The sequence below is a fragment of the Camelus dromedarius genome, chromosome 31 (assembly GCF_036321535.1).
Source record: "Camelus dromedarius isolate mCamDro1 chromosome 31, mCamDro1.pat, whole genome shotgun sequence".
Taxonomy (NCBI): domain Eukaryota; kingdom Metazoa; phylum Chordata; class Mammalia; order Artiodactyla; family Camelidae; genus Camelus; species Camelus dromedarius.
In genome coordinates, this window is record NC_087466.1 from 14,436,118 (window position 1) to 14,452,524 (window position 16,407).

The 16,407-nt window shown below is 45.4% G+C and overlaps 1 protein-coding gene across 4 annotated transcripts in view; it reads left to right on the plus strand.

Annotated features, from left to right (window-relative positions):
* The window catches only part of SUDS3 (SDS3 homolog, SIN3A corepressor complex component), a 68,558-nt gene that overhangs the window by 2,152 nt on the left and 49,999 nt on the right, over nucleotides 1-16,407 (plus strand). For all 4 annotated transcript variants that reach the window (XM_064481179.1, XM_064481180.1, XM_031442821.2 and 1 more), the window contains exons 2-9: nucleotides 22-91; nucleotides 2,834-2,889; nucleotides 4,404-4,475; nucleotides 7,656-7,675; nucleotides 8,935-9,091; nucleotides 14,719-14,814; nucleotides 15,782-15,843; nucleotides 16,007-16,028. In XM_064481179.1, coding sequence (XP_064337249.1) covers nucleotides 22-91; nucleotides 2,834-2,889; nucleotides 4,404-4,475; nucleotides 7,656-7,675; nucleotides 8,935-9,091; nucleotides 14,719-14,814; nucleotides 15,782-15,843; nucleotides 16,007-16,028 — 555 coding nt within the window. The remainder of the gene's footprint in view (nucleotides 1-21; nucleotides 92-2,833; nucleotides 2,890-4,403; nucleotides 4,476-7,655; nucleotides 7,676-8,934; nucleotides 9,092-14,718; nucleotides 14,815-15,781; nucleotides 15,844-16,006; nucleotides 16,029-16,407) is intronic.

Sequence of the window (16,407 nt, forward strand, 5' to 3'; positions counted from 1 at the left end):
TTTTCCCTGAATTTTATTTAGACACTGAGGATGCTAGTGAAACTGACCTGGCAAAGCATGATGAAGAAGATTATGTAGAAATGAAGGAACAGTGAGTATGATTTTTTACATTTCTTTTTTGGAGAACAGAATTGGCAAGGACTTTTTTTTTTGAAGTATAGTTGATTTACAGTGTTGTGTTAGTTTCTGGTATACAGCAAAGTGATTCAGTTATACATATATGTATTCTGTTTCAGATTCTTTTCCACTATAGGTTATTACACGATATTGAATATAGTTCCCTGTGCTATACAGTAGGACCTTGTGTTTTTATTTATTTTGTATATAGTAGTTTGTATCTGCTAATCCCAAATTCCTAATTTATCACTCTCCCACCCCTTTTGCCTTTGGTAACCTTAAGTTTGTTTTCTTTGTCTGTGAGTCTGTTTCTGTTTTGTAAATAAGTTCATTTGTGTCACATTTTAGATGCCACAAATAAGTGATAGCATATGATATTTGTCTTTCTCTGACTTGCTTCACTTAGTATGATAATCTCTAGGTCCATCCATGTTACTGCAAATGGCATTATTTCATTCTTTTTTATGGCTGGGTAGTATTCCATTATATACATATACCACACTTTAATCCATTTGGCTGTCGATGGACACGTAGGTTGCTTCCATGTCTTGGCTATTGTAAATAGTGTTACTGTGAACATTGGGCAAGGGCATCTTTAAGTGTGACCTTGTGTGTATGATTTTCACACAGTTCTTCCAAAGACCGGATATATGTATGTAATTTCCCTCTTTTAAATTTGTCACATTTAATCAGACTTCTTGTTAGAAAAACATTTTGAGGTTAGGCAAGAAAGAACCTGGAGGGAAACAATCCCAGGGGAGTAAGGCTGTGTAACAGGAGAGAACCATTTTCCACTTTTTTTTTTTTTTTTTAAGATGTGAAAATCATTGCTCACAGCCTGTAAATGGTGTTTCACAGTTTCTTGGTTCTTGAATGGGTGCAACCCTACCAAGCACTAGACTACAAGGTGCGCTCGATGCCTAGAGAGCTCGGGGAGACCAGGACTGGAAAGGAGGACTCCTGACCCCACCCCAGTGCCGCTGACCCTGCATCCACCCCCCTGAGCCTTCTCATTGTCGGCACAGAGCCACAGCTCAGTGCGCCAGGGAAAGTGAAACCACTCCCCTCTTGCTGTGAACTCATAGACAGGTCAGTGTGACTTGGACTCGATAAGTCTTGGTTGAATGTATTTTGAGGATCTTGATTTGGCTTTTAAATTCTTTACCTTTAAGCTAACCAATCCTTTCCTTGGAGAATGTTTTACTTATATGCCCGTTTTATGACCATCCTCTGGGTTCTGTCATCCTTTTCAAGCTTTGGAATCCAAAGAGGTAACTGACTAGTGCCGAGTGAAGGATTTCTTTAATAATTCATGTGATTTTTTTTCTCACAGTTTCATCCCTGAAACTGTCCTTGCTTTTTATTTTATTTTTATTCGTTTCAGGCTTCTTATTGACTTACCCGGATTTATTTGAGATGTATGTTCACGTACCTATTCTTTCCTGAAACTGAATTTTTGTTGTTGTTTACTTCTTGTATCTATTACTGTTCTCTTTCAAAGATGGATTAAAAATTCAAAGGTGTTGTCTGGCACACTCAGTGTGGTGGAAAATTTAATACGCCAGGTTCCAAGCATTTACTTCTTGTGTGCAGTTGACCCATTCATTCCCTCTCCTATACTTGGTGTGCTTAAGCATTCTCTTGAGACAGTCATTTAATTGAATGCACCCCTTAATGTTTGATCTAGAAAATAGTTTTGATTAAAATTGAACTCCCTTTGTGATTCAAGTTGAGCATTGAGAGTACATCAGAATTCTCCCTAAAAGAATCAGACCTTGCGTGTACTTCTCGGATTCTGCCTGCTCTTCCTCAGCCTATAAATAGTTGGGTTGTCTTTGCAGCTCTTACCTGAGCAGTCAGAAGGCTGTCATGCCTGTTATCTGTTGGACAGTGTCCTTTCAGGCTGCAGGTCTTGTTTTTGTCACTGTGAAATTGGAGGTGTTTTTCCGGTAGAAGTAAAAATATTGCTGAAATATGATTTACGTGTGGAATCCATCAAACAGACTTACGAGGGTGTATAATTGCCTATAATCCATTCAGTGTGAGGGGGCAAAAATAACCTACCGGGTTCTTTTGCTTTGTGTTCTTATCCAGCTGAGGCTGCAAATAAATCCTGCATTTTAACTTTTGTTACTGAATTGCTGTTATTTCTCTGATCATGAAAGAGTAGTGTTTTTTAAAAATGACATGAAGGTTTATTAACTTAGTGCTTACACAGTTATGCTATCTAAATAGAATAATGTGTTGAAGGCATAATCTTACTCCTTTGGGACTTATAATCTAATTATAGAGCTGATACAAGAGCTGTGGTTCATTCTTTTTCTGCATTTTTGTGTGTGTGTTACCTGTGCTTTTAAATCCAGAAGAAAATCACATCACACTTTCAGTTTTCCTTTGTGTGTCCTTGTCTAGCTCTCTTTCTCATTTTCTCATCCACACATCTTCGTATTTGTAGGTTTTAGATTGATTCTCTAAAGGTGAGAGAGCACAGGAGAGTCTACAACACTGGGATACGATTCAGGAGCACAGAATCCTTGTCCCTTTCTGACCCTTTAGCTGCTGGTCCATTTTAAACCAGCAGCAGACTTCAGTTTCCTCCCTCCCTAGAGGACGTTAATGACATTCCCATAAAAACCCAGCTCATTCCTCTGTGTAGATTATTTTGGATTGGGTGGTGGACGTTTTTGCCTTTCATTGTGGCTTTCCTCTTTTACAGGATGTATCAGGATAAACTGGCTTCTCTCAAGAGACAGTTGCAACAGCTTCAGGAAGGTTGGTGTGTGATTTAATCCTTCTCTAAGTATACTTCCTAATACTGCCCACCTTTGAAATCCACGTATTTCACTTCTCAGTGGGAGTGACTTAAAGTTTGGTCTGGCTGGTTTTAGCAGTCAGTAAAGAGGCAGTTTTCCTACTTTTTCGAAATTTCGCTTGGGTTTCTGTGGAGCATGAACCGAAAACCACTGTGCCTAAAGCCAGCCATTTTCAGAAGAGATACTGTTACCAAAGAATAAATATAATTTATTTATTTATAAACAGTTCTTTCTAAACTGAACGCTCCTGAGCTGTGGGTTATCCGCACTGTTTTCTCTTTTTTGCTTCATGAACCACAAGTGGGTTGTATCTTGCCGCGTGCTGCTTCCCGCTAGAGGTGGGTCAGCACAGGGGTTAAGAGCGCAGGCTCTCAAGTCCCACCACGAGTTCGAGTCCTACCCTCACTACTTCATAGAAATTTGACCATGGGCACCTCACTGTCTCTTGCTTAATTTGTCTTCTGATCTGTGAAGTGGAAGAAAATGAAAGCAGATGAGTTTACGCATGAGGGGTGACTCGCACTCCCGGGCGCCCGGTGACAACTTGGGGACGGCTGCTGCTGTCATTAGCTCTTTGGCCTCATTTTGTGGCGTCCCCGGCAGTGAAACTGCTTTTCCACGAGGTACTTTTATTGCTTGGACCAGCCCATTTTATATTGATTTCTGCTTCATAGTGAGAAATGTTCCCATGTGTTGCAATCACAGATCTTTTTTTTTTTTTTTCTCTCCATGGTAATGAAAGTACTGCGGGAGAAAGAAATTCGTTTCACTGTAGCAAGTCTGTGAGGCCTACCTGGCCTGACTGAGAGGTTTTTAAAAAGTTGCCATTAATACCTCCTGCTTAAGCATGATGATAGAAAACACTTCCCACACTAATTGGAACCCCCATAACTAGTGGCTTTGAGGAAGAGCGATGAAGCGAGTAGAAATTTGGTAATCTATACCTGAGCTGTCCAGTATTCTCACTAGCCACATGCGGCTATATAAGTTTAATTAAATAAAGTTAATAATTCAGTTCCTCACTTGCACTAGCCTCTTTTCAACTGCTCAGTGGTCATGTGTGACTAGTGGCTACCATGTTGGACAGGGCAATGTAGAACATTTCCATCGCTGCACAGAGTCCTACTAAATGGCATTGACCTAGACCTTACTGAGGGACCGTGAGCTGCTTCCAGGAAGGAGAGGCCCGCTGACTGAAACTGTGGCAGCAAGTGATGGGCATGTCTGGTGGGTATCTGCACCTTTCTACTCCTCCTCACTTACTAGAGAGTCTTAATCCACTGGTTGGGGTGATGTCGGCTGTGTGCCTTGGTTGACAGTCAGGTTAGCTCTGTTCACAGGCACCTTTCCATGGTTTGTGTTTTACTCTGTGACTGAAACAGTCACTGCTGATGCTAGAAAATAATTTTAGGAACCAAAATGTAGAGCAGATTGATCTTCAAAGTAACTCTTTATTTTGTAAATCTCAATCAGGTACATTACAGGAATATCAGAAGAGGATGAAAAAACTAGATCAGCAGTACAAAGAGAGGATACGAAATGCAGGTAAGGCTCTATTTTTTTTTTTTAAATGAAGGTTCTGGGGATTGAACCCAGGACCTTGTACATGCTAAGCACATACCCTACCACTGAGCTATACCCTCCCCACAAGGCTCTATCTTACCAGTAAACAAATCCTCTTCCAATTGCCCTCTTACTGATCATCGATTTCGATGTACTGTGGCCATGAGAGCCATCCTCCAGTATGTTTCTGAAATGTCCCATTGCGGGGGTGAGTTTTGGGAAGGAGAGACCCCAAAGCCGCAGTCTTGTGCAGCTGTTCATCTTTATTGCCAACAAATGGCCTGGAGTGGAGATTGTTAGTGGGGCTCCCTGTAGTCGGGCTCCGCTCCCTGGTGCCCCCACAGCAGTCTCGCACGCTTTTTCTTGGATCTGCATAGCTGGTTTAGTGGACAATCGGGGAAGCTGACTTGGGAAAGGATTGTTGGCTGTCTCACTCCTGTTTTGAGTTTGCTGCTTCTGGTGTCCTGTGCTCTGGGAAGAAAAGGGATCTTCATGGTTTTCCCCTCAAGTGTTGTATTATAAGCATTTAGAGAAAAACAGTGTGCTTTTGGTCTGTTGTACACAGTAAGTGTATTCATTCGGCAAAATGTGTTGAGCATCTGCTCCATCCCCACTCTGAGCGTTGTAAAGTAACGCTTGACTTCAGGAAGCTTGGTGTTTCATTGACAAAAGATATCCACACATGTCAAGTTAAGGAACCTTATGAGTTAGAGACTCATTCAAAAAGTAAGATGCGATGACTGTTGAAATAAAATGTGTAGACAGATTGAGGCACTGACAGGAAGTCTTCTGTAAGTGGTACATTTTGAAGTTCTTTGCTGGCCAGCACTTTCAGCGCAAGTGTGGTGCTTGTTCCTGCAGTGGTGACATGAATGTTGGGCTGCCACTCCCCAGGCCCCTGTCCTCTCGCTTTCTGATCCATTGACTTTCCAACTTTCTGTGGATGGAACCCTTCTTTCTCCTCCCCAGTGAGTAGATGTCCGTGTCCAACAACATGCAGAAAAGGAGCTGTAGGCCGTGGGGGTGCAGGGAAAATAGGAGATGGAGCTGCTGTGGTTCACCCCTCCCCCCATCCCAGGCCCCCACTCTGAGTTCCTGAGTGTTGGTGTCGCAATGTCAATGTACACATACACACCGTATGCAGAGAGCACTGATGGCTACTCTAAAGCTTTATTAAGTTACATAGTCTTACATAGCAAAGAATGTTAAGGGAAATGGTTAACAGGCAGTGTCTGGCTCAAGGTCAGAAGACCCTTTATGTTTTGGTAAAACATGTTCATCTTGGCACCAGCGAGCCTTATAGCTTATCAGGGCGGAACGTATGAGAAACAGCTGCTTAACAACATTCTTCTTGGACTCAGGCGGCTGTGCCTGTCTTAGGTTGCCCCCCTCTGGGGATCTTACCCGTCATTGGCTAACCAGCCTTCTCACCTCTGAGTCTGCAGCTTTTTATACCTTGTTTACCATTCTGGCCCAAGGCTCGTTCCTTTGTTCCCACAGTCGGGGGGCTACACTGAGGCATCTCCTCGGGACAGCTTTGAAATCCTCAGCCCTCTTCCCGGAGTTCCCTTTAAGCAGGGAAAGGAGGTGGTGCTGTGGATGCTGAGGTCCTAGGTTGAGGGCTTCCTCATCTCTTAATATCTTATACCTGTAAGCAGGTATTTGCTTTTGGAGCCTCAGTTTCCCAACCTGTAGAGGGGAATACTCATATTTCATGGGATTGGTGTAAGATGTAAATAAGGATTGAAAATTCATGTCATTTTTCTTAAACAAGAACTACAGGCTGAGTGTTACTGTTTTTCTTTACTCTCAGTCCTGTCCTCAGGTGTTCTTTCACAAACATCACCCCCCCCCCCACCTCTGGGTAAATATGCATAAGGGCTCCTGAATCAGTCACATCTTGAGCTTTAAAAAGCATGTTTCGTGCAGAGATAATCTGCCTGCTTTTGTTGTGTCTGGTGTCTGGCTGCTTTAAAATAAACACCACCAGCTCTGAGTGCTGTCACTTGACTTGTTGGCGCAGGCGTGATCTCTCAGAATGGTGCAGACTCCAGGTGTCTGGCCCGTTTACGCAGGTGGAGGTCTGAGGCCCGCGTAGCAGTGAGTGTGTTGGGCCGGATGTGCTGGGGCTCATGTGTCCCGTGCTTCCCAGGGCCAGAGTGATGGGGGCATCCAGGGGTAGAAAATAGCAAGTGGCTGGTCACTTTCCTCGGGTGATTTTCTCATCCGACAGCTCTTGATTGACGATTGGTTTCTTCATCTTGAGTTTCTGAAACTCAAAATTTTACATGTGAATGTGCGTATGTGCTTTTTTATGGGGGAGTGGATGCATAGGATTTATTAGGCTTGCAAAAGCGACCGTGGTAAAATGGGAACAGTGCCCTTGGCATTGTTGGTCCACCAACATTCAGCTCCACTGTCACCCGGAAAAGATTAGAAGCCATAAACCTGTTTTGTTCACGTACTGGGTTTGTAGAGGGGCTGGGAGTTGGTGCTGGGTAAACTGCCACTGATCGCCTGGCACACGGGGTGCTCAGTAAGCTGGTGAATACTGTTGAGTGGAGACTTCAGCTGTCTGAGAGGGGCTTGGTGAGCGAAGGGTCCTCAGGAAAGGCTTCACAGAGGAGGCTGCAGTAGATCTGAAACTTGAAGTTGCCTTCAGAGCCTGGAGGGCGTTGTGGGTGGAGGCCTGGTGTGAGTGGAGGCTCAGAACCTCTGCTTTCTGGATTCTCAGGGAGTGTCCCTCCTTACCACACAGAACCCTGTGCACAGGGCTTTAAAAACATCCACGTGGCCTCTGCTTCTGGAGTAATCGCTTTGTTTCTTCCTGACCCGTCGTGCCCGTAGGACCGTTGGAAGGCATGTACTGAGTGGAGGAAGGGATTGCTCCTACTTTTATTTTGCCAAGGTGGTTTGCTTCCTGCTGCTGGTCCCCTGGACAGAATTGCCAAAGCTGACTCCGTTCAGGGCCAGATTGTAACCAGATAGCGCACTTCTTGCATGCTTCCCCTTCGTGTATATCAACACTCTACTGATGGAAACATTTGCTCTGGGTAACTGTGCTTTCAGAAAGCAATTACTGCCTCTGAATGAATCTTAACATCACTGTATAGAAAGGTGACCCAGCCTAGTGAATCTAATTGCATATTTTATCTCTTTCAGAACTCTTCCTCCAGCTGGAAGTAAGTACCACGGATCTTCGGGATTTGCAGGCTCTTTCAGAGACTGGAATCTTGCTCTCCCAATCCAGGGGCCTTTGCTTCCATCACCAAATAGATAGTGGGGAATCCCCCTGCTAGAAGCTTCTACCACTGTTCTGTTTGACAGAAGGCCATTTGGTCTCAGCTCAGCAATTCCATCTATTCATTTGTTGGATGGGTAGCCTCTGCTTATCACAGGGGACTGGGGGATACTCCCTCCTCACTGCTTTCTTGTTGACTTTTATCTCACGTTAAAGCCATTTGGGAGGGTGTCTGAATTACAATGGCCTGGTAATTTGTTATATCGGTCCTCAGAGCAGCCCAGTGACTGAATTCGCTGTTTTACATCTGAAACTCTGGGTCCATAGGAAAGACGGTTTTAAAACCATTCATTCATCAGACTTCTGAGTGCTGATTCTGTGTGAGGCACAGCGCTGCAGTGTGGAGATTAGGGCCAGGATCTTGGATGATGCGCTCGTGGCTTGTGTGTGTGTGTGTGTGTGTGTGTGTGTGTGTGTGTGTGTGTGTTTGAGTTTGGGGGTGGGTCATGAGTTTTATCAGAGCCACGTTATTGGAAAAACCATTTTAGGACTAAAGTCAGCATAGCCACATGGTCACAGCCTGAAGGGTCACATGATCCACAGCCACAGCCCCTTATGAGCTCTCTTACTCCTCACTTCATGTGGCAGTGAGATTGAGAAAATGGATGCTTGTGCATTTCTTTCGTAGTATGATTTCAGTGTAATTTCACCTCGGGGTTCAGGCACCTAATAAGTGATCTTGTGCTCTAGTTCGTCTTTATCTTACTATAAGCATCAAAGAATGTAGTAACTCATGCTGTCTCGACTCGGTATCTTGTAACGAGTTTCGAATGTAGATATTTCATCTGGAATGTACTATCTTCCTTTGGAATTGTGTCCTTCCTTTGTTTACTACCTTTGAGAAACTTATGTTCTATTTTCACATACAAACAGTAAAATATCAGATATGGAAAAGAGGAGGTGTCTGCGTAGCAAGTGAGGTATATATGTAAAAACAAGAAGTTGAGCGATTCCATTTCATGTGTTCGTTGGAGAACTTGCTCCCAGACACCTTGTTACCGCAAGTCAACGTGCAAGGGTAGCTCTTTCTCTTATTTCTAGTAAAGGTATTTTCTTTGCACTTGAGCGTAGAGCCAGGCTTGGAGTTGGAGCCCTGCTGCTGGGTCATGTCACCCCAGCCTGTGTTCCTCTTTTACTCAGACTGAGCAAGTGGAAAGAAATTACATCAAAGAAAAGAAGGCGGCGGTGAAAGAATTTGAAGACAAGAAGGTGGAGCTGAAAGAGAACCTGATTGCTGAGCTAGAAGAAAAGAAGAAAATGATCGAAAATGAAAAGCTCACGATGGAGCTGACCGGAGGTATGAAAGCGGCAGGGAGCAGGATTCTGGGAGACCTGCGGGGGTGGGGGCGCTCCAGTGACCCTCTGTCTTACATCTCGGTTCCTCATCAGAGCAGAGGAGTCTGAAAGGGAAGTGGGCTTTGGGTGACCAGAGTTCTAGCTCCATCTCATACTGGCTGTGTGATTTTAGTCAACCGCTTAACCTCTCTGAGCCTGTTCCCCCCCATAAAGTGGGGCTGATCATTCCTTATCTCACAAGATGGTAGAAATGCGAGTGCCTAGTACAGGGCCCTGTATATAACAGGTGTTCGGTAAATGGTAGACCTTTAATAGTGACGTTTTATTTCATGTAATTCCTGGTTTATAGTCATGAATTACTTGCCCAAGTCCCTCTGTGGTGGTGAGAATCCCTCCACCTTGTTTTTTTTTTTTTCCAGTCTGCTTTCATTACGGAAAAGGCATTGTCTTCCTTTGACCTGAACGGAGGCTTTGGCTATATCATCTGTACTATTAGATCCCTTTGCCCCAGGTGTTACTGTGAATGTTTCAGAAAGAGTTGGTACAGTTTCAGAAGGAAAACCCAACTGAACTGTTCTGTAGAGGCAGTAAAGTTACATTGGACTCAGAGCCAGTCCCTCCCTGGCCTTCTAAGATTCAGTCTGCATGTGGAACCCGGCAGGTTGTAGGCGAGGTTAGGGAAGAAGTAATCTGGGCTGACTCTTGTGTTGCCGTATGTAGTCCACTGACTCCTAGAAGGATACAGGTGGGTGTTGGCTTGAACTAGCAACTTTAGAGCTTGGCAAAACTGCCATCAGCAAATACCAGCAGGGCATGTCAGTGGTGAGCTTGTCACTTGGATACATAAGTGGCATGCCTTCTGCACACCCCCAGATTTAACTCTTAGAATCATGTTCAGGAGGTCCTGGGGTTCTGGCATGTCTGAATTTTGTAGGGGTCCTTAAGAAAGGACGTTGTTATGTAAGTCCTCAGGGCTGACTTTGAAACTAAAAGTGACAGTTAAGAGCTGTCTTTTCCCTTCTGTGTTTCCATTGCTGTGACCTAATGTGGCCCTCCGATAGACACAGACTTCTAGCCCCAGTCCCCATTGATACACTGATGAGAATGGGGTTGTGTCTAAAGTGGGGAGTCTAACTCTTGGAAAATCTCTCCTCCGCTAGCTTCCTAATTGAAAGACTTGGCAAAAGGAATTAATTCCTTGAAGACCGCTGACAGCAGCTCAGAAATGTGCTTTGGTGAGAATGGATGCTGAGATAACAGCTTGAGAACAGCTCTGTCTTGTTCTTGTTGAAATGCTTTTTTAATTAAACTGCAAGCACTGTGGTTCCTTGTCCGGTGCCAGTCTGCCTGCCTGTTTTCTGACCTGCACAACCATCTTCTCTGAGGCGGCCCTGGCCAGCACCAATGCCTCATCGCTCTCTGCTGGAGCCACCAGATGCTCAGGAGCCTGCATTAGGCCGGTGGGAGAGATTGTCAGTTTACAGCCGCTCCCTTTCCATCTGCAGGGAAGGCTATCATCACCTCACCTACGACTTGGCATCCTGATTATTGACAAGCGATGCGCATTGTTTGGCCAGGCAGGTTTACAGCCAGGACCTTAACGGGGACAGGAGGCGTCCTCAGTGACTTGAAAGGCCGAGCCTGCCAGGGTAGAAAAGACAAATAAATGCAGGGAACTCATTTGTGACACAGTAAAATAGATTACAGAAGTGCTTAAAGCCAACTGTGGGCATTAAAGGTACCGATGTCCTTGTTCAGGCCGTTTGGTACCCTTTGTATGGAAAGCGCTGCCAAGGTAGTGATAGTGTTGAAAGAGAAGGCACTGGAGCTAGAAGGATAATGAGCATCTCCACAGATGGTGCTGCTCTGGTGTTGGCTTAAAGGCCCGCTCTCATTCCTCTCATTGAGTGACTTATTTCACCTCTGTGGGTTGATGCCCAATGTCAGTACTGCCGAGCTCTTCTCAGAAAAGATACTTCTTAAATAAAATCCTTTCTGGTTCAACATGAAGAGCTCTTGAAAAACAAAGCAGAGTAAGAGGCCGTTGAGAAGCTTCAGCCCAGTAATCCGCTGGACATGCGTGTACCCAGTGACCTGCTCCGTCCAAACAGGGCTTAAGCCTTTCCAGACCGCCGTGGGCATTGGTGGGAAGTTCTCTTTACCTCCTGAGTCGCTGGTGGAGAACTTGGGACGGCTGGGTTGTGCAGGTGAAAGGTGCACTGTCAGTGAAGCAGCTGGCGTGGGTTATAGGTCAGTGATCCCCTACCATGAATGTGTATGTGAGTTGTTTGGAGAGAAGGGGTCTTGATAAGATGCAGATTCTAGTTCAGGGGGCCTGGGATGGAGCCCATGATCTTGCGTTTCTTACCACTTTCAGGGGCTGCTGACGTTGTTGGTCAGACCACACTTGAAGTAGTGAGGTTATAGGTAACCTCATAGGTCATAGGTCATAGGTCGTAGGTTATAGGTAGAATTCCTTGAGTGTGAGTTTTCTCTGCAGTTGAGGCCAAGGTTGTAAGTAAGTCAGATAATCAACGGGAATGTGAGCTTTCACACGTGGGGAGCTTTATCATTTTAATTGATTTGTCCTCTTCCTGTCTGAGGCCAGCTGCCTTTTCTCCTCTCTGCCAACAGCCCACTAACTGCCACTTCATCTTTCGTAAGTTCTTGCCTGCCTGCCTGCCTGCCTGCCTGCCTGCCTGCGTGCCTTCCTCTCTCCCTCCCTCCATCTTTTGTAAGTTCCTCCAACCTGTGGAAGCTATTCAAGCCTGTGAGTTTCCTTTAGAAGATACTGAATTCGTATCAGGAGCTATGAGTAGTTATGATATCAAAATAGAAAGTCTGAGTACTTACATCGAGCCAGGTATTATATAAAAATAACAGAGGTGCCGCTGAAGGCTGACAGATGTGGGTGAATCCCGGCCCTGCCATGAACTTGGTTTGGGGACGGGGTTTTCTCATTTGGCAAGGAGATGATGGAACCCACTGGGGAGGTTTGGTGTAGAGATGAGATGGGATAATACCCATAAAGGGCTTCAGAGAGTGGCTGGCACACAGAGTGGGCACTAAAGGACTGGGAAGTGGGAACCTCATTTAGTTCCTGCAACTCCCTTTGACCTGACTTGGCAAACGGGTGTGCAGGGATGGAGCCATCTGCTCATAGTGCCCCAGTGAAGTAGTGCTTCAGCCAGAACCTGACTTCAGGCATGTTTTCTTATGCACCACATTATACCGATTCTGCACAAATACCATGGACTTGTATGGTCTTAGTGGTTCACAGAGTGAGTCTGGGAGGTGAGGTCTGTGTCCTCAAGGAGCTTATGTTCTGGCAGTTATTAAGACTGACATAGTTTCCATGTCAGTTTTGATAGAGAGGACTCCTAAATGAAGGTAAAGGTGTGTCAGGCTTGTTTTTACTGACTGTAAACTTTAAACGGTACATGTGTTTGTAGTGATACGGGAGCAGGGTCACACAATATGTAAGCGTGCCCGTGCGCAGGGAACCTTGACAGTCAAGGCGAGGAGAGGGGCTCCCACACACATCTTGGAGTGGGGAGGATGGAAGGTGGAACCTGGCTTTTGGGTGGAATGGGCTTGTCCCCAAGACGTTCTTTCCTGACGCTGCCATGTGGAATCCAGGCTCTTTAATGGGATTGAGGGCCCAGAGAAGGGCTTGATTGGCTTCACTCTTGAAGTGCCATCCCCGCATTATGGGCAACTTTGGCCTAATGGAGATTGGTCCCTTCCTTCCTACCCAGGTTTGGCCACCAAAGACCTGACCTTGATTTTTATCTTGCCTGGCAGTCACTGTTGGAGGGCAGCTTGCGGGGGTTTGCTCGGGGCCTGCAGTCTGGCCCCGGGTCCGCTGCCCCGGGCTTGGGGATAATTGCTGATTTGCTACAGTGTTGACTCTGCGGTAGCTTTTCTGTCACATTCTCTTAAAAGGATGCTCCTTTGAATGAAAACTCATTTCTTTTCAATAGCTGAACAAGTATGAGTTTATTTTCATGGTGAAAGTATGTTACAATGCAGCTTTTACTGCAGTTGTGCATAGTAGGCAGGTGGGCCCTTGGAGGAATGACTTGGCCTTGAGAAGTGCAGAACAAAAAAGCACCAGTAAACCGTGATTGTATGTTAATTGTGGTTACTTGATGTAACCAGGCCTCTCTATCCATAGGGACCGTGCTGTAAGGCTCTGCGGTGCTCGGTGGTAGAGATTTGTACAGATGCTCTAGTTAGTGGGAAGATAGTGTGACTCCGTGGAAGGCGTCACAGAAGGGGAAATGTTGAGCTGGCTCTCAAAGGATGTCACGTAGGAGTTTGCCAGGCAGAAAAGAGCACACTTGGCAGAGAGGACAGCATACAGAGGCTTGAAGGCGTAAGAAGTAGGGGGCCTTCGGGTAACAGAACAGCTCAGAGCTCACACACAGGCTTTGTGTGTGGAAAGACAGCGGGTGGAAGACCAGAAACGAGACTTGGCCTTTGTCCTGTACCAGGTGGCGAGCCACTGAAGTGTTTAATGAGGAGAGTGATGCGCTGAATGATTGGTGTCCTGGGAGGAGGATCTCTTGAGGGCGGCGAGGGTTGGAGAAAGGGATGGAGTTGAAAGGTGGGTAAAAGGCAGAACTGCCGTTGTCTGTTGAATTTGATGTGTGAGTGAAGAAAGACAAGTCACAGATGTCAGTTTGCTCTAGCTGGGAAGGATGTGTGGATGTGATACCCTGAGACACAGGAGCCGGGTGAGACAAGGAAGAAGTGAGTTCACGGAACCTGGAGAAGAGCGTGTGGAGTCATGGGGTTCAGGCTGCCATTCAGCAGGGTGGGCAGGGCCGGAATTGGTGATGGGAGATTCACTGGGATACGGGCTGAGAACTGACTGGACCCCAGAGATCACCAGCAATTAAGGAACAGGCCACCAAGAGGGACCCCAAGGAGGCAAATCAGGGGAGGAGAGACTGGAAGTGGCTGGAGGAGGAGAGATTTGGAGGCGAGGGTAGTTGGCAGCAGCGTCAGACTGTACAGAGGTGTCAAGGAGGATGAAGAGAGGCCTTTATTAAGAGTCTTCACTGTATCATTCTTGATAGTTAAGTAGCTACAAAAGGTTATAAAATAAAATAAAGGGGCAGTCCAGGTTTGTAGATGAAGAGCCCATGTGAAAATGCTGGGACTGAAGCCAGTGGCCTCTCAAAGAGCCTTTTATGCCAGTGGGTTTTATTCACCCACCGTCTGTGGGGACAGCAGGAATTAACCAACTGAGATGATCCAAAGGCTCCTTCCAATCCCAAGAGCCCCCTGCTCTGTGGCCTCTTGATTTGAGGGAGGAGGAGAATGCCTCGTTTCCAGGGAGCCGGGGAGATGCCGGCGTGGCTGCGGTGGGAGGCTGCAGGGCGGGGCTGTGTTTCTGAGAGGCACGTGCGCTTCGGTCAGCCAGTGTGAGTCTCCTGAGCACAGGCCCCTCTGCCCCTCCAGTCTGATACGGGTGTCTGACATGGGCCCTGTGTGGACCACACGTCCCCAGTAAAACAGTTCTGGCTGGGTGGCTCTGGGGCTGACGTTCTAACACTACAGGAATTCCTACTGACTTCAGGTGGGAGTTGGATAGACTTACCCATTCTATTTTTGCCACAGATTCAATGGAAGTGAAACCCATCATGACCAGAAAGTTGCGGAGGCGACCGAATGACCCCGTCCCCATCCCAGACAAGAGGAGAAAACCTGCACCTGATATCCATCTGCATCGAGCCTTAGTCACTTTTTTTTCCTTGAGAGTATTGAATCCTTTGCTTTTCCATTTGATGGACTATATACATGGTCATTGTCCTACAGAAATTGTCATACTTGGTTGGAAAGCGTATGTATTTATCCATGAGATAGAGGATGGCCATTTTATAATTGGAATCCTTAGTCGTTACTGTTTTGAGTAGGAGGGATTAATATAGAGAGCAGTTATTTGGAAAGGTACCTTGTGCTGGTTTGAACACTCACTTGGAGATTTGGGGGTAAGTGAGAATTCCATGTGCCTGAATTTTTCCGCTTGTGAAATGAGAACAGTAATATCTGCCTCCTTTTTTAACTTCAGTTAGCAGTTTCCCCAAAACAGTGGATTGCAAACTGGTTTAATTAAAGCAGATGAGATTGTAGTCAGACATCAAGAAGCCCCTTTAATCATAAAAATGGGAATGAATGGGAAGGGGACACATCGGGGAGTGTTGTTTCTGTCCTCTTGGGGGCATAATAAATAGCCATTTGTACAGAATGATTTCGTTACTTGTCTGCCCCCAGGAAAGGGTGTAACTTCAGGTCCCTTCATCTTCACAACTGAGAATTTCTATTGCTGGGCAAGGTTAATCCCATGTGTATGGAAGTCTCCCCATCTTTGGAACAAAAGCATTTCATCAATGGAGGATGAGGTCCTTACAGTGTCCTGAGCTCTCACTGTTTCTCATTATACCTTCTCAGCATAGAAATTTGTAAGATGGGGCGGGGGTGGAGAGGGGTAGGGTGTGAATTCTTTTATGTAACTGACTCCACGACATTTCGTAGGAGGATCAAAAAGTTCCAAGAGGCAAACTGTAGAAACATCATCGAACGTAATCTTACTTTGTAGATTCTAAAACGCTGACACCATTTTGTTGATTTCTATTTGCTTCGAAGCCATCCTTTTCCAACACATTCCTTTAACTCTCAACACCCCAGCTAAACTATTTGTTAACAGATGAACAGATCATGGAGGATCTGAGAACGTTAAATAAGGTACAGTTTGATTTTTTTTATTTACTTGAAAGCTTAGGCTTGATTACAGTTTTCTGCTTTATTTTGTTCACACGTTACTCGTGAAGTCATTTCGATAACTTTGACACGTTAAGTTGCATCTGAAGTGATTTTCTCTAAGATTTTGTTGTTGTTCTTCTTACAGCTTAAGTCACCCAAGAGACCAGGTAAGTGCACGATATTATTGCCATTTGTGTGATCACATTATCATGCTGTTGAGAAAGCATTTGAATGTCTGACAGGGAGTTGTTGCAGTTTGCAAAACTAAAACATCCATCATTTGCTAAGAACAGTCATGAAAACTGGAGCAAACCTTTAGGACACCCTCCCTGATTTTTTTCTTTTTATCCCTGCTGTGTTAAAAGTTGTTTTTGTCTTTTCTTTAAGATTTATTGTAAAAGAAACATTTGCTTGTTTTCTTCTGTGTAGGCATCAAGTCTAAGATTAAGTATACATCCATTTCTGAAAATGAAACCAGAAGGCTTTTTCAGTTTTGCTCTCTCTGTGGAGTTAAGTACTAGGCGCCGCTAATCCCAGCAGCTGTTC